Below are 23,258 nucleotides of genomic sequence, written 5' to 3'. Positions count from 1 at the left end.
AGAAAAACTCGACGGCAAATATGAAAACACGACAGCAAATAGAAAAACACGACGGCAAATAGGAAATCACGACTGCAAATAGAAAAACACGACAGCAAATAGGAAAACACGACGGCAAATATGAAAACACGACGGCAAATATGAAAACACGGTCCGTGTACTTGGTGGCCAACGGATTTTCGTTTTGAAAGGAAAAAAACAAAAACGAAAAACGGCCAGTTTCCCAATTACCATTAGTAAATAGGAAAACAAAAAACGGAAAACAACCCATTATTCGTTTTTTGTTTTGATATTAAAAAACGGAAAACGAAAAACAATCTCGTTATCCGATTGTCTTTGATGTATTTGTAGATGGAACTCGGAAATTAAAATACGTGTGTATAAGTCGTATTCCTTAATTTTGCATTGGTATTTTTTTCGTGACCGGAAGTTACTCCCGCCACGCCAAGACCCGCCCTTCAATAGCATTTATTGGCCAGTACCGCCTGTAAGATCCGTTCTGTGCATGCGCATAATTACGTAGTAGAAAACTAACAATGTCCCTGTGCGATTTGTAACCATAGACTGTATATAAGTAACGTGTCAACACTTTACGACCAAACATTACAACTTTTTTATTAAATCTTTTTTTATTAAATCTTTATTATACAATAGTCATAGCTACAAACATTCGAAACTTGTCACTGATCCAAAACCGTGTAGCGACATCGTTGTTGTGTTGTTTACGTTAATGTTTTCACCTAATACTTCGTCTTGACTAATAACCATAGACTGTCTATTATTAATGCGATGAAGTGTAAACGTACATAAGTGTCCTTTTGAAGATGGGATGACAGCTCTCCCAGCCACCACTGCTGTATACCACTATAGTAGCTACATGCTAACGGCAGTAAACACTATAGTAGCTACATGCTAACGGTCATCTTAGCTGGCAATGTTGTTAAATTCTCCCCAATTCCGGGTCACATTCCTGCTGAAACATGTCCGATTGTGTAGTGTTTGGTCTGCGATTTTTGACGTTAGAAAGTGCTGCTTCGTTCCACTACAATCTAACGTTAGCATACTCATAGCTAACTATTGTAGCTGCATGCTAACGCGACATAGCGGAGCATATATAGCTAGCTATGTACGTATATAGCAGGACTTTGTACCATAAAAAATCACCAATAAAGGCTTCTAAACCAAATACTAAACAAATACAAATACAGTAAAGTGACCGGAATTAGGGGTTGAAATGTCCAGCATTGAGCTACATAATAGTTTGCTAGGAGTTAGCTGGTCTCTCACAGAGATCTCATTTGTAGCCCTGTTTTTACCTGATACTTTCATAAAAGTACAAACACATGAAGTGAGAGGTATACACATGTTTAAACTTTATTTAAAACATGGTTAACCTGAAGCAGGACGGAGTCATGACTTATAACACCAAAGCAAGGCTTCTAGCTCAGGCTAGCTAGCGTTAGCAAATTACCTTCAAAGTTGCAAAGAAATGACGAAACGTAAAATTTGAAGCCTTTATTTAATTTGCTACATGGTGTTGTACTGGATGGCCAGACGACCCTCCGTATATCATTAACAGATACTTTAGGCAACTCCAGCAAACACCTTGTAAACTTCATCTTTGCCATCATAACGGTCTACTGTCACTGTGTAATGTTTTCTTCCGGTAACCGGGAATGTCCAAACATCCTTACGCCAATGCGTGCATAGAGCTGTGAAGTTTGCCGGTGTTCGCGCAAGCGTAGAACTGATCAGGCAGTGCACAGAACGGATTTTACAGGCGGTACGGATCGGGTACTGACAAAGGAATAAGATTTATACACACTTTTTAATTTCCGAGTTCCATCTACAAATACATTAAAGAAAATCGGATAACGAGATTGTTTTTCGTTTTCCGTTTTTTAATATCAAAACAAAAAACGAATAATGGGTTGTTTTCCGTTTTTTGTTTTCCTATTTACTAATGGTAATTGGGAAACTGGCCGTTTTTCGTTTTTGTTTTTTTCCTTTCAAAACGTTGGCCACCAAGTACACGGACCAAACACGACGGCAAATATGAAAACACGACGGCAAATATGAAAACACGACAGCAAATATGAAAACACAACAGCAAATAGGAAAACACGACAGCAAATATGAAAACACGACAGCAAATAGGAAAACACGACAGCAAATAGGAAAACACGACAGCAAATAGAAAAACACGACAGCAAATATGAAAACACGACAGCAAATATGAAAACACGATAGCAAATATGAAAACACGACAGCAAATATGAAAACACGACAGCAAATATGAAAACACGACAGCAAATATAGAAAAACACGACAGCAAATATGAAAACACAACAGCAAATAGGAAAACACGACAGCAAATAGAAAAACACGACAGCAAATAGGAAAACACGACAGCAAATAGGAAAACACTTCAATAAATCACAAAACACAACGGCATTAACTTCTACCGGAAAAGGTAGGGCCTATCTAGCAGTGGACGGACCCTCCTGATTGGACAGACGCACTGTCTGTCTTTCGCGTTCCCAAATCACCCACAATCCTATGCGCGCGGCTTTACCGGCTCGTTAAAAAAAACAACAACAATGGCGGACCTAAGTGGGAGTTGGAGCGGCATCGCTGATGGCACAATTAACATTTAAATGTAAGTATATTTAGTGTTTGCCGTACATTTGTTATCACCGTTAATGTGTTACATCAATGTCAAGTGTTACGCATTAATGCTGGTACAAATTGCTATTGTAATTAGGTAGATACACCCCGAGCTAACGTTAAGCTAACTGAACCTATCATTTAACATTAGGCTGTTAGCTAGCTAGCTGTGTTGCTGTCTTTTATGCCATTTGTGTTCGTAAAGTTTAATGTCCGGTGGCATTTTCATCTCTTTTTGTAAGCCGTTACTGTATATGCGTAATGTTGTAAAGTTGTAGTTGTAAAGTTGTAGCTGCAGGATTGGAAGTAAAGCTGCACCTTGTTAACTTCACTAGCAACGTTAAATGAAAGCTAAAATGTATGAGTAGTTTCCCATGTAACAAGTATAACATTCCGTTATAGCATTTATAATGGTAAAGATCTTTTTCTTGTGTTTGCTGTCTTTTAACAGGGACTAAGGAACAAATGGAGGCTGCACTACAACGCTGAAGTTGGCATCCGATTCGCAGCTTCCGATTCGGCAGTTAAGGGGAAATTTAAGGGGAACTTAAAACTGTCCGATTCAGCAGGGAAACATAATTTACATTGCTAAGTGACTGATCCTCCGTTTTTTGAACCTCTTACTGTATTGAATGAGTGTTAGTCATTAAGGTAAATTATTAATTATGTCTAAAACACACTTTTAGATTTGTGAAAGCTTTGTCTTTATGAGAACACAATAAAGGGAGATTTCACCGTTTTTCTAAACTTGTCAAATCAGGACTAAATTATCCCAGAGAGTCTAAGGAGTCTTAAAAACACAGTTTGAGATTTGTGAAAGCTTTATTCTATTTGTGAAAATGCAATAAAGGGAGATTTTACTGTATTTTTCACATATAGACTACATTGGACCAGGTCCAGATCCAAAACCACAATACTTAAGACTTGTCAAATCAGGACTAAATTATCCCAGAGAGGCTAAATAAACTGTTTTATTTTATTGCCACAGCATGGCCTTTGCTAATTGACATTCAACGTACAAGTCCACGTCTCTCCATGTCATTTCTTATATCCATGAGCAGGTCTTCCTTCTCACTTCAAAAGAAAAGTAGAAAAAGTTATTTTTACCTTTTGGAAATCAATCCAAATATCGTCATAGATTTGCCAGTGGTTTAATTTACTCTTCAAATCCTTCTCCTTCAACATAAGTGTTGTTTTCTCACCTTTCCTCAGAAAAAGAGGCAGGACCGAGTATTTATTAAGATTTTTTATAATTCATACCATCATAGGCCATTGTCTCAGGTGAGGAGCAACCCCACTTCTGGGGAACGCTGGGTCCCGATCTTCTTTGATGATGAAACCCAGCTGGACAGGATTGTGAAATACGTGTCAAACTTCCTCGACAGCTGTGACACACTCTCTGATAAAGTGTGCACCATGGTGTCTTCTGACAGGATCAAATACATCCTAAATGTGTTGCTGTCAGAGATAGGTCCACAGCAGTTCCACATTATATTCATGAAGACATTTATTTCTATGACTTAAAGTGGCTATATGTAACTTTCAGTTTGTGTTAATTCTAGCGGCCACTTTGGACAAAAGTGGTAGTATTTTCACCACACCTGCTGTCGTAAAGGTCTTTTCTTTACGGTGCTGTATTGCCCACTGTAGATTACCAAGTTTGCGTTACCGTGTTTACACAAGTACAGGGGAAGACCTGCTCATGGATATAATAAATGACATGGAGAGAGTGAGTTAATTCTTGTCCAGTTTTGACAAGTTTAGGTATTGTGGTTTTGGATGTGGACTTGGTCCAATGTGGTCTACATATGCAAAAAACAGTAAAATCTCCCTTTATGGCATTTTCACAAATAGAATAAAGCTTTCACAAATCCCAAACTGTGTTTTTAAGACTCCTTAGCCTCTCTGGGATAATGTAGTCCAGATTTGACAAGTCTAGGTGGATCTAGACCTAGTCTAATGTGGTTTATATGTGAAAAAAAACTTATTGTGTGCTCATAAAGACAATAAAGCTTTCACAAATCTAAAAGTGTGTTTTAGACATAATTATAAATTTACCTTAATGACTAACACTCATTCAATACAGTAAGAGGTTAAAAAAACAGTTTTAAGTTCCCCTTAACTGCCAAATCAGAAGCTGCGAATCGGATGCCAACTTCAGCGTCGTGGCTGCACTAGCGTCACCAGAAGGGAGAGATGAGGAGGAGAGGGAAAGCAAAAGACAAGCAGGGAGACAGAGGCCAAAAAGAGATGTTGAATAGATTATTTGCTATATTAGAGATTGCCATTCAAAAAATAAATGCATTAAATTAACTAGTTTGTCTGTGTCTTTTAAGTTTTTGGGTGTGTATATAATATAAACTGTTTTTCAATGTTTATTTTTCCATCAAATTATGACCTGGACACAGGAAACTTCTAACTGAGTAATTATATTCAGATGCTACCTGTTTTAATAACTAGTTAGGTATACAAGCTCTAAAAAGACATTAATGAAACGTGTATCTTTATTATAACATTTATTCAAACATGACTATATACTGTACACAAGTATATTCAACATGAAGCGGCGATCAGACTCAGCTCCCGATGATGGTGTTGCTTCCGGACTGCAGACAGAAGGAGAAAGATTAGGTTAGTCCAGTAGTTATCCAACCTGTCCTGGTAAGATTAGGTTAGTCCAGTAGTTATCCAACCTGTCCTGGTAAGATTAGGTTAGTCCAGTAGTTATCCAACCTGTCCTGGTAAGATTAGGTTAGTCCAGTAGTTATCCAACCTGTCCTGGTAAGATTAGGTTAGTCCAGTAGTTATCCAACCTGTCCTGGTAAGATTAGGTTAGTCCAGTAGTTATCCAACCTGTCCTGGTAAGATTAGAATTGTATCACAAGTATATTTAAGCATACTGTAACATGAAGGTACTTCATGTAACTGTGTAGTGGTGTAGTTTCTTCATCATGGTCTTAACTGACAACTGTTGACCATTTAACACACTTACACCTACCTTTACTGTATTAGTGGGTGTTTATCAATGGAGGTATTATGACTTTTCATATGTTGGTTGTAGCCTTGTAGCTTGTGTGTTTACAGTACTATTTACCCTTTCTCACTTGCAGTTTAATGCATATCATACTGCCTGTGGTAGCTCATTAGCTGGTAGCGTTTACCTTGTAGTTGCTGATCATATTTTGCACTGCATTTGTCTGAAAGCTAGAAGCTACTGGACAATGAGCTAATGTTGCATACATGCAGTAAACTACAAGCTAATGTAAACGGTTAGCTACTGCAATTCTCCTTACCGGTAAGTGTTATGACTACTGTACAAACATAAACTCCCACGAGTTTTTAATTTATTGACATGGGATAAATAAGACAAAACGACTATTGCTTACATTAAAGCCTATCGGTGTCGGTAACGTTACCTACCTTTGCACGTTGCGAGCAAAGTTCCTGACAGAATATTCTCCTCCTGCAAGCAGACTGACGCCGATTCACCAACAGCACAGTTCATAGTTCCACATCCATTTCGTCCAGTGTTTTGAAATGAGAAACGGCTAGTCCGTCTGTTAAAAGCATAGACAGTGAGGCACTTTTATTTTTTCACCTCTCCTTCCTGTCAAAAGACAGACAGTGCGTCTGTCCAATCAGGAGGGTCCGTCCTCTACTAGATAGGCCCAACCTTTTCCGGTAGAAGTTAATGCCGTTGTGTTTTGTGATTTGTTGAAGTGTTTTCCTATTTGCCGTCGTGTTTTCATATTTGCTGTCGTGTTTTTCTAGTTGCAGTCGTGTTTTCCTATTTGCTGTCGTGTTTTCATATTTGCCGTCGTGTTTTCCTATTTGCTGTCGTGTTTTCATATTTGCTGTCGTGTTTTTCTATTTGCAGTCGTGTTTTCCTATTTGCTGTCGTGTTTTCATATTTGCTGTCGTGTTTTTCTATTTGCTGTCGTGTTTTCATATTTGCCGTCGTGTTTTCATATTTGCCGTCGTGTTTTCATATTTGCCGTCGTGTTTTCCTATTTGCCGTCGTGTTTTCATATTTGCCGTCGTGTTTTCATATTTGCTGTTGTGTTTTCATATTTGCTGTCGTGTTTTCTTATTTGCCGTTTTGTTTTCATATTTGCTGTCGTGTTTTCATTTTTTCTGTTGTGTTTTCCTATTTGCCGTTGTGTTTTATGATTTGTTGTTGCGTTTCTCTAATTGCTGTGTTGATTTGCACTTCAGGGCCACCGTACATATGGGCTAACAGTTAACATTTACATAGAAACTATCATACACATTTAAATGCCCTCTGTAAATTGACAGTATTATATAGCTATGCTCCCCCCTGCTGGTAGGGGCAGTTCATTACAATTTGACCTACTTCCACTTAACTGCCGTAAAGTCTACACTCAATAAAATCTCTGTGATCTGCCTAACTACAGCACTGTGGAACATTTGCCTCCAACAGAGCGACAGTAATAACCCATTGTACCATCATTACTGAGATTAAACTACACTCTCAGTTATATTTACACTGAACAACGCATTCAACAAACAGAAACATAACTCCTGCAGTGCACATGAACAGATGCGCAAATATTAGGTTACACATGAAATAGCCAAGGGGGTAAGCGTCTCCTCACAACCTAAACCTCCTATGGCGCCATTTTGATGCTAATAAGCACTCACCCCCTGTTAGCATTCCATTGACTCCCATTCATTTTGACGTCACTTTGACAGAGAATAACTTTACATCTGAAGCGTTTAAAAACTTTATTTGTCCATTGTTTATTTCTAAAGAAACACGACAATGTATAAAAGGCTCCATTACCTTGTATCTCACGTTATGGCTCCGTAGCAGACGTTTTTATAAAAATAGGCTAACGATTGGGTCATAACCACAAGACTTACTGTCTCATAGTAGAGGAATTATCGTATAGTACAGAAAAAGCTCGCAGACAGTTTTGACTTACATTAGCTGTTTAAGATTAATTACTAATGTTAACTAGTATTTTAGTTAGCAATAATTAGCCTGACAGAGCATGACCTTACCGCATGCCGATACGTTACTAGTCCAGATAGAGCGAGCCACTGATGACAGGGAGAGAGAGAGTGTATCGCTACAGCCAATCCAGTCTGCTCAAAGTAATGGTCTTTTTTACACTAATAATTCGAGGTACTCGTACTTTAAGGGAGTCTTTTCTTTTCATGCCACTTTCTACTTTTACACCTCTACAACATTATTTATAAAATCTGATGTTTTGAGTGATAATATAAATAAGTGCTTCCATTTCTTGTTAATGGTCGGGAGAGCAAGGTTAGAAGTGGAGAGGAAACACTGGGACTTCCTGGATATTAAAAACCTCCAGAAACAACCATATAAAGATTTAGTTTCACTCTCATTGTGTGCAGCTCATTAACCCTTGTGTTGTCTTCCATTGGACCATGCACTTGTCGTCCTCCCGGGTCAAATGAAAATCTTCACTTCACAATGTTTTTGTCTCTTTTTTCGACCCTTTTGCGCATTTTTTCCAATGTTGTTGGCCCCTTTTTCCCTCCATTTTACACTTCCTTTCACTACCATGTATGAGCATCACTAACACCAACTTATTACTAGTTTTACACTTATTTTTGGAATTCATGGTCAATAAACCTTATTTATAGGAAATTATACGTAATCCTGGAGATAAAAAAGCAGAAATTATGAATTATTCAGACTAATAATAAAGGTAGGATAATCCCAGAAGGGTATATGTCAACGTTCAGTCAGGATACTGTTTTGAAACATTACAGGCCTCTGGTGTGTGAAAACATGGAGGCCACAATAATAAAAGATTTGTTGCTGTTTTCTTATGCGAGCATACAAACAGCAACCGGTGGTTTTTGTGGAAAAATTTTAATGTGTAAAGTAACTAAAGCTGTCAGATGAATGTAGTGGAGTAAAAAGTACAATATTTCTCTCTGAAATGTAGTGGAGTAGAAGTAGAAAGTGGCATGAAAAGAAAAGACTCACTTAAAGTACAAGTACCTCAAATTATTGGTTATGATTTCACAACTTTAAAAAATTGTTCAAAATGTATTGGTTCACTTATATGCTACTGTTTATTAATATAGTAAATTAATAATATAGTCATTTCAATTATTTATTTAATATAGGACATTTTAGATTTTCATCATTTGCTCATTGACCTATGGAAACAAGTAAACATAAACAAGAGCCAAGAGATGGTAAAGCAAGTTTATTTGAATAGCACATATTATACACAAAGGAGATTCAGAGTGCTTTATAACATGCATGAACCACATTAAACATTAAAGTACAGAATGAATAGAAACCACTGATTATATTTTGTGTAAAGAGAAAGAGAATTACTTGATTGATGCAATATGTGCTTGAGGTCCATTTGAATGGCATTGGAGAACATCAAAGTATTGATCCTGGTTTTAAAGGTAGTCAGAGTTTGTTTAAATCTAAAAGCCCTGACACACCAAGCAGACGGCCAAGAACTAATGGTGATGAAGGGCGACTGTGGTGACGCCACACATCCCCTTTTGTCTCTGCCAAAAGATTGCACTTGAACATATCACAAAGACTAATGCCGACGGCCAACTACCACGTACGTTCTGTGCCTGGGTGAGAGGAAATAACTCTCCATGCCAGCAGCCGGCGGTCATCTAATCATCATTCAAAAAGGGAAACCGGATACAAACGTTGCTCTGATACCTACAACTAAACAGTGTTTTCCTAAATCAGCAGTGGCAGCACAGAGTCTATATGGTCCCTCTGCTTCTCTCACATTGTTTTCAACCCTTTGTTATAAACAGAGAGCGCCGTCTAGTGGGCTCAGAAAATAAAGTAAAACTTAATTTGGACATACAGTAACTACCAACCAGACTGTTCATCTCTCTGCTGGTCGGCTAGTTAGCTTGCTGGCTTGATGGGGAGCTCAGTCTAGCACCAACCAGGGTGCAGAGAGAGACATGTCTACGTCTTTATATTACATTTTATGGTATGGGACATTATTTTATTATTTATCATTACCCCAACAAAGGTTTGTCTTAATATAACATCTTTATTTCTTGTTCAGTGTAGCACATGAGCACATAGATAACTTGTTCTTGAGTGGCATCAGTTATCAACATAACCCATGAAATAAAGTCTTTGTGACAAACTGTGACCAACAGGAACCAAATCAAATAACATAAGGATTTACTACAATACATTCATGAAAATCTGACAAAAAAACAGAACAAAAATAAAATAGTTTATATGTATAATAAAATGATAACTTACATTATGGAATATCTCCTTGGGCTTTATTAAAATAATGCCAAAGGAACACTAGATGGCAGTGTGAGAGTATGATATGATGAGTGAACCATGGAGTGAACTAGCCTTACTAACCTACAGTATATAGCTCTACTTTAACAAATACAATTAGCTTTATTATCATTCACTCAGATAATAAAATAGTAAATAGTGATTTTAGTTCTGTGGATGAAATTATTGTTTCATATATTCTTGTGTAGGAGCTTCTAGAGGGTTCCTCTGTAGTTGTGCTGCCTGAATCACTCACTATTTGAACAATCCCTCAATTATTTTTCCAAAAGATGTAATTGCTCCAACTACCATCTTGCCTGCATCAACTATTGCTTCACCAGCAACTATCAGAGGATACAATGGATTAAACCTTTCAGCTTCCTCTCTGGCCAGATGTTCATGTCTGTTCTGCAACTTTTCTTTTTCCTCTCTCAGTTCTTTCTCATGCTGTTCCTTCATTTTATTCATCAGGTTTGCATTCTGCCTTTCTTTCTCTTCTCTGTCTTTCCTCTCTAATTCTCCCTCCTCCTCCCTCTTTCTCTCCTCATTCATTTCCTGCCTCTCCCTCTCCCTCTCCTCCTCTCTCTCTTTCCTCTCCCTCTCTCTCTCAGCCTGAAGTTGTTCATTCATTTTCTTCATCTCTTCTTCATATTTTTCCTGAAGTTTTCTATCCAATTCCTCTTTTTCTTTGCATATTTGCTCTTCTTTCTCTTTCAGGATGCGTTGTTTCTCCTCTTCGACTGCCCTCTCGGCCTCTTGGAACATCTCGTTTGTGTAGTGGCTTCCTCCGTTCTTCTGGTTTAAATTTCTGATCTTCTGGAGCAGCTCAGTGACCTGAGAGCGATCCTTCAGCTTATTATTGAAGACATGGTACTGGCCATTACATCTGGCCACGAGTTCTTGCAGGTCTGAGGAATCCTTCAAGAAGTCTTCAATAGTTGTGTCAAGTTGGTCCCCATGAGTAAAGAGAACCATGCTGTATCTGTCTGCAGCCTGTCCAAAGATTTCTTGAATCCTTTGCACTGTCTGCTTTTCCTCGTCGGTGTATCTGCCCAGCCGGATGACCACCAGGAACACATGGGGTCCAGGAGCAGCATAAGACAAGCACTGGCATATATCTTTAGTTGTTTTATCCTTGCCAAACCTGGTGTCAAACAGGCCTGGGGTGTCGATAACAGCCACCTGTTGCCCATCCACCACAACTTTGTCCTTGGAACAGTCTACAGTCATAGACTTTGCACTGAACTTTGATTCAAAGCACTGTCGTCCCAGAATGGTGTTTCCAGTGGCACTCTTCCCAACTCCTGTCTTCCCCACCATCACTATCCTCATATCCTCATTATTTCTGCTCCAACCTGTGTAGAAGAATGCGTGACACTGAATAAGAATCAGGTTGTACATGCATTGTAGTTAATCCTACAGGAAATCTAATTGTGAATATTTGCAATGTGGTTGATAAAGATGGCTTATTTGGCTTTCTTTCCATGATCTAATATGGCTTACATATATTGTTTAGTTCACTATTTACAGGAAAAGGCACAAGGTATTTTAAAGTACCCCATGCATTAGTGTCTAAGTGACTAATGTGTACAAGAATCTTTGAAATTGGTCCAGTATTGAGCAAGAACGGTGTAACCGGCAGCCCAGACCGGGCTGTAATGTAATCATATACGGCAAATAGACATCGTCAATTTCCATCCACCATAAGTTTAGTTCTTGCCTCTGACAGGCTCAGATTATTATTCTGTCTGATAACATTATGGTAAGGATCCATACAGAGATAGACCTTTTTGTTATAGAGTAAAATCCTTTTAAGTTGAACTACCCAGTAGGCTATGTCTATGGAAGCATTAGTCTATAGGAGCTACACAAAGACATTACATACATTAGATTCAGCAGTGATCACTGTTATGAAATTATTTATAATAGTGATCAAAACATAAAAAATATAACAAATTATTAAAATGGATACAGCATCATGACTTACCAAAATCGCTGTCCATGTTTAGGTTGTAATAGTTCCTGTCCATGTTTGGGTTAAAGAGTACGGAGTAGATACTACAGCTGAAGTAAAGACAGAGTTCAGAGTGTGTCTCCTGCAGCTCCTTTGGAAAGGCTCTATATATGAGCCAAACCACACCCAGGAATAGCTGCACATAATGAAAGTGAAACTAAAGCTTTATATGTGGCCCTCCCCGACCATTAACAGGAAATGGAAGAACTTATCACTTAACTACAGACCCTGGCGCACAAAGCCCCCCCTTCCCTTCAGTATTTACAAGAAATGGCAGCAGTTCTCTCAGGCCCTGTTTACACGATGACGCTCGCGGGTGAAAACAAAAAAAATATTTTATCAGATGTGTTTTTCGTTTATACGGTGACGGTGTTTTTGGGGCTTAAAAACGCAAAAAAGTGAAACCACCCTCGAGAGTGGAAATCTTAAAAACGCTCCACCGTCTCGTTCCCGTCTAAAGGGTGAAAACGCAAAAGACAGCGGTGTGGAGAGAGATGAGAAAAAGGTGTCCAGGTAGTCTGTTGTTACCGAGTAGGCTCCAGAAATTATAGGCTCTTGTTATCTAAAAGATTTTCAATGTAATGGCTCAATATTTAAGTGATTTCGACAATGTGGATAAGATTGTTATAGTTCGATGACCATATGTAGGCTATTCATTTGAGCCAGAGTAGGCTACAACGTTGCGGATGAAGAGAAAGAGAGAGAGAGCGAGTGGCAGCGGCCAGCGGGCAGAGGAGGGTCTGCTTCACCCTCCTCTGCCCGCTGCCTCTCGCTCTCAAGCAGCGGCTGAAGGGCTGCGAGGCTCAGGATATCGGTAGTGCTCCCGTGGGTGCTGTGCTGTGGCTTATCACGGTCGACTGTGCCGGTCATCATCAGACAAACATGCAACTCCACCTCCTCGTCTTTCCAGACAAGCTGTTGTTCGCTTCGACACGTTTTGGTTTCGCGCTAATAAGGAGAGAAGTAGAAGGAAGGTTCTACGTAGGCGCGCGGCCTTGGTGGTGTTGTGTGGCAGTGCCACCTAGCCGCCTGGCGTGCATACTACATCAAATTTCACACACTTTTGCGTCACCATATGCACGCAGATTTCCCCCCCAAAACTCTCGTCTAAACGCGGAATAAAAAGTGAGAACACAACACCACTTTTGCGTTTTCTCTTCAGATCGTTTCCGTCTAAACATACTCTAAGGTCCTGATGATTCTGCCACTCCTAACTGTCCCACTGGCTGGTTATCTTCAGGACCTGCTTATCAATCATAGTAAGTGAAACAAGTATTTTTGGGTAAGATGAGCATTTTCTTTGACTGATTAAATGAAAACTATTTTTTCCCCCTTTTTTATAGAATTGGGCCGGTCTGTTTTTTTGGCCGCGAGGTGCTCAATTCAATTCAATTTAATTCAATTCAATTCAATTTAATTTAATTTAATTTAATTTAATTTAATTTAATTTAATTTAATTTAATTTAATTTAATTTAATTCAATTTAATTCAATTCAATTTTATTTATAGTATCAAATCATAACAGGAGTTATCTCGAGACACTTTACAGATCTGGTCTAGACCACACTCTATAGTTTACAGAGCCCCGACAATTCTAGTAATTCCCCAAGAGCAATCAATAAGTGTGACAGTAGCGAGGAACAACTCCCTTTTAGGAAGAAACCTGGGACAGACCCAGGCTCTTGGTAGGTGGTGTCTGACAGTGCTGGTTGGGGATGTGTTGAACAGTGGCAATAATAGTCACAAAGATAATGGAACAATGACAACAAATGGTAGTCGTAGTAGTTCATGTCATAGCAGGGCACTGCAGGGCGTTACAGGATGTAGCGTGGCACAGCAGAGCATAGCAGGACGTAGCAGGGCACAGCAGAGCATAGCAGGACGTAGCAGGGCACAGCAGAGCATAGCAGGACGTAGCAGGGCACAGCAGAGCATAGCAGGACGTAGCAGGACGCAGTCGTATTTACGGCACCTTGCTAAAAAAAAAAAAAAAAAGTCACCTCGTACACTTAAGTCAGCGGTGCTTGTTGGAGGATGCGACCGTGAGCAAAAGGAAGCTATGAAAACAGATAAAAGAAAGCGCGAAAAAGGCGCTGAAAAATTGACAATTAAAAAAGGAAAGCTCTAGAAAGTGACGTGGCCAGATGTGCTTAACTGAGCAACTTTTTCATTAAAACCAGCTCGCAGTTTGAGAGTGAAATGCCAAATGAAGACGATGAGACGGGTAAACTAAGCTAGTTAGTTAGGGTGACCAGACGTCCCGGTTTGACCGGGACAGTCCTGATTCTGAGTTGTATGTCCCGAGTCCCGACAGAAGTCTGTCGGGACGCTAAAATGTCCCGGTTTACACCAACCACTATGAAATTGTCCCGGTTGTCAGTGATTACATAGCCGATGTGGTCTTATTATAGCCCGATCATTAACTAAACCCATGTAGAAAGACTAATAAAGCGTCCAGTGTATGATTTTAACAATGTGTGTGTGTGTGTGTGTGTGTGTGTGTGTGTGTGTCAGTCAATCATAGCGGTCTACGTCTGCATAATATCTGCAGCCAGTGTTACAATGTATATTTCTAAACATTGTTGCAATGCCTCTTCCTATCTGTCTCGTTTTAACCAGTCCCTCCAGGTACGAGCGCTGGGTGGAAATGTTCGTGCATTTCAAAAGCAGGGAGATTCCGTTACAAAATGTAGGTCTCCTTTGTCAGTTCGCCATGTGTCTACCGGGCACAAATTCAATTCAATTTCAATTGAATTTTATTTATAGTATCAAATCATAACAAGACTTATCTTGAGACACGTTACAGATAGAGTAGGTCTAGACCACTCTATAGTTTACAAAGCCCCAAGAATTCTAGTAATTCCCCCAAGAGCAAGAATTTAGTGTGAAAGTGGCGAGGAAAAACTCCCTCTTAGGAAGAAACCTCGGCAGACCCAGGCTCTTGGTAGGCGGTGTCTGACGCTGCCGGTTTGGGATGTTGGATGCTCCCGTTGAGCGGATCTTTTCGCTCATGAACAACACATGGACTGACGAGAGGAACCGCATGACCATTCCCACCTTAAAAGCGCTACTCGCCACACAGGCCAATTTTGCTGACACCTGTGCGCAATTTCACAGTAGGCTTTCAGCCAACTAATTGATTCTTGAGCAAATTCACTCCTCTAACAAATACTGTATATGGAATGAATGTTTCCAGTAGGGAAGCTATCTGCTCTATCAAATGAGATTACATTTGTGTGTGTGTGTGTGTTGGTTAGAATAACACTGGTAACACTTTACGGTAAGGGTACATGAATTATCATGAATTCATGCATGAATTAATTGATGTAGGCTATGCATTATTATGCATTATGTAATTAATGATTTATGTGTTACTGCATTCCTTAATATCCCATGAATCATCAAGAATTGACGTGTTCATAGTCTTAATAGTCATTTGTGTCCCCATACATCAACAACACAACGAAAGCATTAGGTACGTGGGCACATTATACATTATATACATTATGAATTATGATTTATTAAGCATGATCATGATTATTTATTTTTATGCAAAAGAAATTGGTCATCACTGCGCAAATTCTGATTTGCATACACAACTTGTGCATAATGATGTACCCACCTTACCTAATGCTTTAGTTGTGTTGTTCATGCATGAGGTCATGAATGAGAGGCTATGAACTCATGTCAATTCCTGATTCATAGATATAAAGGAATGAAGTAATGCACAAATCATGATGTAATTCATGCATGAATTCATAATTCATGTACTCTTTCCGTGGAAAAGAGTGAGACAACAAAAACTGAGACAATACATATAGAGTTTAGATTCTCTGCCCGAGCCTAAACCGGACCCGGACCACGGGCCAGGCCGGGCCGATATTTTACACCGCTATGATCGGGCCGGGCCGGGCCCTTGATCAAGCATTTGTGTTTTTATAATCATTACTTTATTAGCCTAATTCGGTGGGGAGAAAGCTATGCTTCTCCAGCTTCTCCCATAGCTCTGGGTGGATGTCCTGACCTGACTTGAGTGTGAGGTAAACTGTGCTACATCGTGTCTCCCCCATCTGCAGCACTGTTGTCAGCCAGTGCGTCAGCATGCAGACCGTGGCGAAGGACAGTATTAATTAGGTGATCGAGACAAGAAAGTCTCCTATATGGTTCAAGGGCTTTGATTATGTTGCTGCCTTGATCTGTTACCCACACTATTCGGCTGAGGGAGCTAGGGTTGAGGTTTTTTTTTTTTACGTTTCTTCATTTGGATCCATTTGCGATCCATTCCATTCTGAATAAACAAACAGCGCAGTTTACATGCTTTGTCCTTGTTGCATTACCGATATTTATTAAGCTAATTCTAAACAGATTTCTGTAGTTCAAACAACTCAGAATTGTAGTTGAGAACGTCAGTTATAACGGCCCACGTAATAAAAAATTGTCTGGTTTAAATCGGGCTTAGGCTCTTAATTACAGTTACTGTGTCGGGCCGGGCAGGGCTCGGACATAACGTGCACGGGCTTGGGTAGGGTCAGGCTTGATTTTTTCTACTAAGCTCTAAATACATATTGAAGAGTCACAACATAATATTCAAAGAACACAATACAATAGCGCAGCAACATCTTCCTCACAACCTACCTCAGCAATACCAGACGGTGTTGTGAGGAGGAAACGGAAGCTACGGCAACTCAGGAGGCTCAGTGCAGCAACAACATTTCTGCTTTATTATTTCATTAAATAATTATTAAAATTAAATTAAATGTGAATTGGAAATGAGAATGAATAAAGAGCATTTTTTAACTCTGTTATGGCTGGATCAGACTACACGAATTCAGCCCGATTTTGTCCCGACAGACACGTCGCAGACAAACGTTCAGAGTCGTGCTCGATTATGAAGGTCGGGACCGACAAACGTGTGTCTTTACCTCTCGTAGTGTGACATCATCAAAGATCAGCGATCTAACGTCTGGGACGCTTCACGACCACGACGCAGAAAGTCTAGCATGACCGAATTGTTTGTTTTTTTCCGTCTAGTGTGACATGTAGTCTGATCCTGGCATTACACATGTTTAATGTACATATGGTCGTACATTTGCAAGTCCTGGAAAAAATAACTGAAACAACACATGGCAAAATAATTTAAAGGGGTGATATAATGATTATATAGGATATTTCACACTGTTCCTTAAGGTCTCCTAATAGGGTATGTAACATTGGTTGGGCTGAAAATTGCTTGAATGCTATTTTATTAGGTCCTTAACTACCCTGTGAATATGGGCCTATTTGAAACATGAGCTTTTCTTCCAAATATGGTATGCTCATGAATATTTAGATGAGCTGATTGGTTTGAGCGAACCACATACACATCCTGTCCCTTCAAACCTATGTGTACAGATCGCGGCTAGTTTTCCGATTTCAATTTAATGCATTTTTTGTAAATTTCAGAGGAATTCTAAGAGGAGGCTAGCTAGCTCTCATTGATAGAGCTCCATCCAGCTGCAGGCTCTATCAATGAGACTCGCGGACAAGAGGCGTTTATTTCCCCGATCGTTTGTTTAAATAACTCAACACATTATAATTACACACATTATAAGATTAACTGGAACCTGTGGTAATAGATTGCTGGCGTAACAAGCTCGCTGACCACGTTCTCACTCACACACACCGGCCATTTAGCAGGAAGAGGGGAGCTGCAGGCCCTGGAGCTCTGTCAGGGCAGCGGCGTTTGGTAGTCCATTTACCCAAAAACAATGACTTTGCGCGGGCATGGAGTGCCGGGGGCTGCCAGCCGTGACGGAGCTCCATCTACCTCCCAGCAGGCCGGGGTCTGTGAAGGAAGGCAGGCCGGGCAGCGAGGCAGCAACACAGGCAGCAACACAGGCAGCACCGGCCGCTGAACTCCGACACACAGTCGGACAGGCGGCAGCCCCGTAGTCCAGTAACCAAGGAAATGGTGACTTTCACTGAGGTTGCCGCTTTCTCGTCAGACTGTGTGGAGCTCCTAAAGTCCGACACGTCTTGCCAAATTTGCAATTAGACATCAATTTTCGTCAAACGGCCCATATTTGACCTCTACATAGTTGATTTCTTGCATAAAAAAGTCTCAGAAGTGAATTTTGTGGTAAAATAGCAGATGAAAAATGTATACAATTTCTGAGATCTGCACGACCTATTCAGAAGACTAAGCTGACCTCAGATCAGTGGTGTAGTCTATGTAAATGTTTGGGCGTGACAAAGATAGAGACTAGAGCCAAATGAGGAGGAGCCACTGAGTTGATGTCAACTCGGCGGCTCGTTGAGATTTGCCCGTTTTCAGCGGCAGTTTCAAATTGTGAGATTTGCAGAGGAAAGAGGTATCAATGGGATTTTGAGGTTCTATGTATGTCCTATTTACCCACCAAACTGTCGTTATTCAACTATGACAAGGTAAAATCGGTTTTGCATTCTATCACCCCTTTAATATTAAAATGACTCAAACATAATCACAAATGCTGCTGCTAGACTGCCCATTGACAGTGTGTACCTGCTTTAAATGATGGTATACCAGGTAGTTAACTGTGTGTGTAGTGGTAACCAGGGCATGAAATTGGCACCCGCCCACCCACCAAATGCAGGTAACTTTTGTGATTGGGGGGTGAAACTGTCAATCTACCTGCCACGTTGGCGGGTAGCCAATGAGAATTGAGTGATTCAGACACCTAACTATCGGTAAGCAGGGTACGCCGTTGCTTATGGGCCTATTGTAGTAATAAGTATTATTCTCCCCAAAACAAGTTTCCTTTTTATTTATTTTTTTATTTTTAAGAACTATACAAAAAAAATTCTTATGTTATGGTGCGCATTCACCAGTGTTTTGTTGTTGTTGTGGTGCGCGTACGCTACTCCTGATTTTCTCTTATATGCAGTGGCGTAACGAGCCAACACCGGGCCCCTATGCAGGATTATCAAGGCGGGCCCCCATACTACAGCACGTGATGACGGAGCAATGTCCACCAGTAGGCTACCATCAACAGGACAGGATAGGATCATAGAGACACAGCAATTCCTGTTTTTCACCTTTATGACACAAAAAAGTGGCTGGTAAAAAGTCCAGTGTCTGGTGGTCAAAAAAGTTAACTTCATGCCCTGGTGGTAACCATAGTTACAACAGAGGTATAGCTGAACATCCCCTCCACCAGAGGACTCTGTTTACTGTGAACTGTGCTGAATATGGTGGCCGACAAGGGCAAACGCCCTGCAACTTAAGAAAACACATGCAAATAGACAAAACACAAGCAAATTAAGAAAACATCTTCATTAATTTGACAATACATGTGCAACATTCAGCGAACACGCTGCAAATACACACAACACAACCAAATACACAAACGCTCTGCAAATACCACAACACAACCAAATACATAAACACACTGCAAATACACACAACACAACCAAATACATAAACACACTGTAAATACACACAACACAACCAAATACATAAACGCACTGCAAATACCACAACACAACCAATTACATAAACGCACTGCAAATACCACAACACAACCAATTACATAAACACGCTGCAAATAAAAAACGATGCAAAAAGAAAAGCACACAAACCCCAAAAACAAATGCAACAAAAAAAACGCTGCATCCAGATTACACAACGGAAGTTCTCCAGACCTCTAGAGGGAGCAGCTAGTGGAACAGCTGGATTTTCGAGAGAGAGAGAGAGAGAGAGCCGGCGGGGCACGTTCAATCTCAGAACGGTGTGCACCGTTGTGAAACGGTGTGCAACTGTATGAGAGGCCGTATAGGAAATAATTCATACTTGGTCTCACATACTACACCATAACCTCACATATACACCATTATACTTTCACATATATACCATTATACTCTTGCACATAAACTGGCATAACCTTTTACATGCACAATCAAAATTTCCTTTATTTACTATCATACTCTCTTACACAGATTGCTATTCATAACCTCACATATACACCATTATACTCTCATATATATACCATTATACTCTTGCACATAAACTGGCATAACCTTTTACATGCACAGTCAAACTTTCCTTTATTTACTATCATACTCTCTTATACAGATTGCTATTATCTCTTACACAAACAAAAATACCCTGTTATATGCCTGATATGACAATATATGTAAGAGAGACAAATAGTATGTGTGAAACAGAATGATAGTATATATAAGTAAGATTAATAGTCTATGTGAATAAGAATAATTATATGTAAGAACCATAATTAATGTGTAAATGTAAGAGAATAACAGTATGTGCAAGAGAGAATACTTGCTTATGTGAGAGTTTGATTGAAACGGAAGGCAGTTTGATTGAAAAGGAAATAGTACTAAATTCTCAGTTCCTGATTGGCTTATACATGAAGAAGAATAGTTAACGGCCCACCTTCCCTTTCAAGACGAGACATGACATGACAAGATGGCAGACAGCGGGCGGCTTAATGAAGCCATTGGACTCATTAATAACTTTTTGAATACTCCAAATGCTGTGACGTCATTGTCAGAAATGTTGGATCAACAACGACAGCCATCCACAGGGGCTATTTCTAACGCTAACGTTGACGATGAAATGCGCCGGCTCTTCAGACCTGGATCAGGTGCATCAACGAGCGGCAGCAGTAGTACTCTGCCAGGAGCTAGTCTTAATGCTAGCCAAGTGATGCAACCCCGATATCAAACCCTTTTTTTATTATTTGTATTTCGGTGGATGGACTTCAAAGTCAAGGAAGAGGTGAGTTTAACGTTACTTATTAAGGTAAAATTATTTCTGTCTATTTCTGTAGCCGGGGGTATTGTTTTATTGAAGCCACCGATTTTTCCTTCTTCTTAGCTAAGTTAGCTGTAATGTTAGTAAGGCAATGGACGTGTTAACGTTAGTTAGCTAGCTAAAAGCGTGACATTGACAATGGATACACCCGTAACAGCTGTAAAACAGTTGACCGGTATTATTTTAGTTAACGTAATGTGTATGTTATTTACCACGAGTTGCTTAGCTATTTAACGTTGTTTTTGCATTCGCGTTGGACCGCGCTGGACTCACATTATAAAACTATTGTGGTGGACTCAAAATATAAAAAATCCTGTATAATATGCCATGCTATTAATACTTTAGCTAGTAAAGTGACATTTACTTGCCCATCTAATTGCCCAACAGTAGCTCACTGACAGGAATTGCAGTTCCTGCTGTGGATCTATAAATGCATGCCATGTTAGGGACTGTCTCATCTGCTCACTTCTCTCGCCTTTGGGAGGAGGACGCTGGATGTGGCGCGATATCATTGTCTGCAGAGGCAAATGGATAGTCTGTGATTACAGGGCAGAACACTGGAAAAGGCTCTAGAGATTTATGATCAGAAATGAACTGCATCTGTATGAAAGAGCGTTTCACGGTGAAACAGTCTTAAATCTGTGTCCGTGATCGCTTTTTTGTCACCTCTTTAAACCACCTTGTTACCTGCAAATCAGCACCCTCACCAGTTAATCCCACACACTTTACCATCAAAAAAGGTCTAGTATGATGATATGATTGCGGGACTACTGCTACTACCAATAATAATAATAATAATAATACTTATAATTATAATGATTGCAATGCCAATTATGACATTCTTTGTGCATTATTTTTTAGGTCTACTACCCAGAATCACCCTACCTTCAACAAGGATGTTGTATTGTTACCTCATCCAGCATGGAGTGAAGTTTGCAAGCATAAAACCAGAAGAAGGCTTCATGAAAGTGGCTGTATTTTAAGTGCCTTTGAAATGAGAAAAATGTGGGACTGCAGGACGGTTATTGCAGAGATTAGGGAAGCATTCAAGGACAGAATTCCTGAGGATGTCGGGTATTGTTGAAATATTCTGAATATACATGGGTTATTTGACACATAATTGTTTTGAAATTTAATTTTTTCTTGTTTTTCCATTTTTTCCCCAGTATTGAACTTTTGATGCCATGTGGAAACAAATTGGTTTCACCGAAGTTGCGCGAAGGACAGGAACTGAATGGCTTTATGATTCACAAAGTATTCAGATCAAAGGCTGTGTACATTAGACCATCAACCATCCTTCCAGTTCCTGTAAGCTTTAAACAAATAATAATTGTAAAGAGGAGATTTTTGCTCGGTTTGGAGCGCACAGTTTTCATGGTTTGGTCAATTTGTTTAGCCCCTTTATTTTTTGATTACATTTTTTGTCATTTCCTTTTTCCTTTTTTGTGTTTGTTTTGTTTTTAGTTTAACAGTTCCGATTCAGAGGACAGTTGTGTAGAAGTTGACACGTCATCAGCGAATGACCCAGCTACCACTACCAATCAGACCAACAATTTTATGACTACAAGGGCTAGGGGAGCGCAACTTGCATCAACACAGCAGGTTTCTAGGTATCCTTTCACAAGGAGAGCCAGAGCGAACCAGCTCTCTGCATCACAGCAAGGGTCCAGTGACACCATGACCAGAGCGAACCAGCTCTCTACATCACAGCAAGGGTCCAGTGACACCATGACCAGACCGAACCAGCTCTCTACATCACAGCAAGGGTCCAGTGACACCATGACCAGACCGAACCAGCTCTCTACATCACAGCAAGGGTCCAGTGACACCATGACCAGACCGAACCAGCTCTCTACATCACAGCAAGGGTCCAGTGACACCATGACCAGACCGAACCAGCTCTCCACATCACAGCAAGGGTCCAGTGACACCATGACCACACCGAACCAGCTCTCTACATCACAGCAAGGGTCCAGTGACACCATGACCACACCGAACCAGCACGTGGAAAATGTTGCCACTGTTAACCAGATTCAATCAGCCAGCAATGATGACTATGCAACCTACCTTTCGATCATGGGTTCCATCTCAGATTTGTCTTCTGATGACGAGGAATTAAGCCAAGCTATCATGGCCAGTCTCGAGAGTTATGTGTAAGTGACTGAGTAGTATGACATTGTTAAATGAGTAGATGTTATGAGTTAACGTCATGCTATTCTGCAGAAATTGAAGTAAATTAAGTTTTGGGCTGAACGATTAATTGCATTTGCAATAATATCGCGATATGTTAAAACGCAATTTCCTAATCGCAAAGGCTGCAATTTGGTCACATGACCCGCGAGAGCAAATCAGTCTGCACTCCGCAGAGAAAGCATCAACTTGGCACGCTAACGTTACGTCGTACCTTGAGCACATTTCTGTCATTCAAACAACTCTGAGTTGTAGTTTAAAACTTTTACAGCCATTTTAATAAAATGAAGGGTTTTATTATA

The 23,258-nt window shown here is 40.0% G+C and overlaps 2 protein-coding genes and 1 long non-coding RNA gene across 4 annotated transcripts in view; 2 read left to right on the top strand and 1 right to left on the bottom strand.

Annotated features, from left to right (window-relative positions):
* LOC116060536 (GTPase IMAP family member 9-like) overlaps positions 1–23,258 on the top strand; it is a 65,538-nt gene that overhangs the window by 16,947 nt on the left and 25,333 nt on the right. The gene's annotated exons all lie outside the window — the stretch shown is intronic.
* LOC116060537 (GTPase IMAP family member 4-like) lies at positions 10,094–12,097 on the bottom strand. Of its 2 annotated transcripts, XM_031314148.2 has the most exons (3): positions 12,005–12,071; positions 11,949–11,973; positions 10,094–11,316 (listed from the first exon to the last, which is right to left on the bottom strand). In XM_031314148.2, the coding sequence occupies exons 2-3, from the start codon at positions 11,962–11,964 to the stop codon at positions 10,217–10,219; spliced, it is 1,116 nt and encodes a 371-aa protein (XP_031170008.1). In that variant the 5' UTR covers positions 11,965–11,973; positions 12,005–12,071; the 3' UTR covers positions 10,094–10,216. The 2 variants fall into 2 exon arrangements, with proteins under 2 accessions (XP_031170008.1, XP_031170006.1); XM_031314146.2 differs by having other exon boundaries at positions 11,949–12,097.
* On the top strand, positions 20,696–22,160 carry LOC116060540. Its single transcript, XR_004107529.2, has 3 exons — positions 20,696–20,730; positions 21,628–21,840; positions 21,933–22,160. It is a non-coding gene; the product is annotated as an uncharacterized LOC116060540 (long non-coding RNA).

This window comes from Sander lucioperca, chromosome 4 (assembly GCF_008315115.2).
Source record: "Sander lucioperca isolate FBNREF2018 chromosome 4, SLUC_FBN_1.2, whole genome shotgun sequence".
Classification (NCBI taxonomy): Eukaryota; Metazoa; Chordata; class Actinopteri; order Perciformes; family Percidae; genus Sander; species Sander lucioperca.
This window is presented reverse-complemented; position numbering and strand designations above follow the sequence as displayed.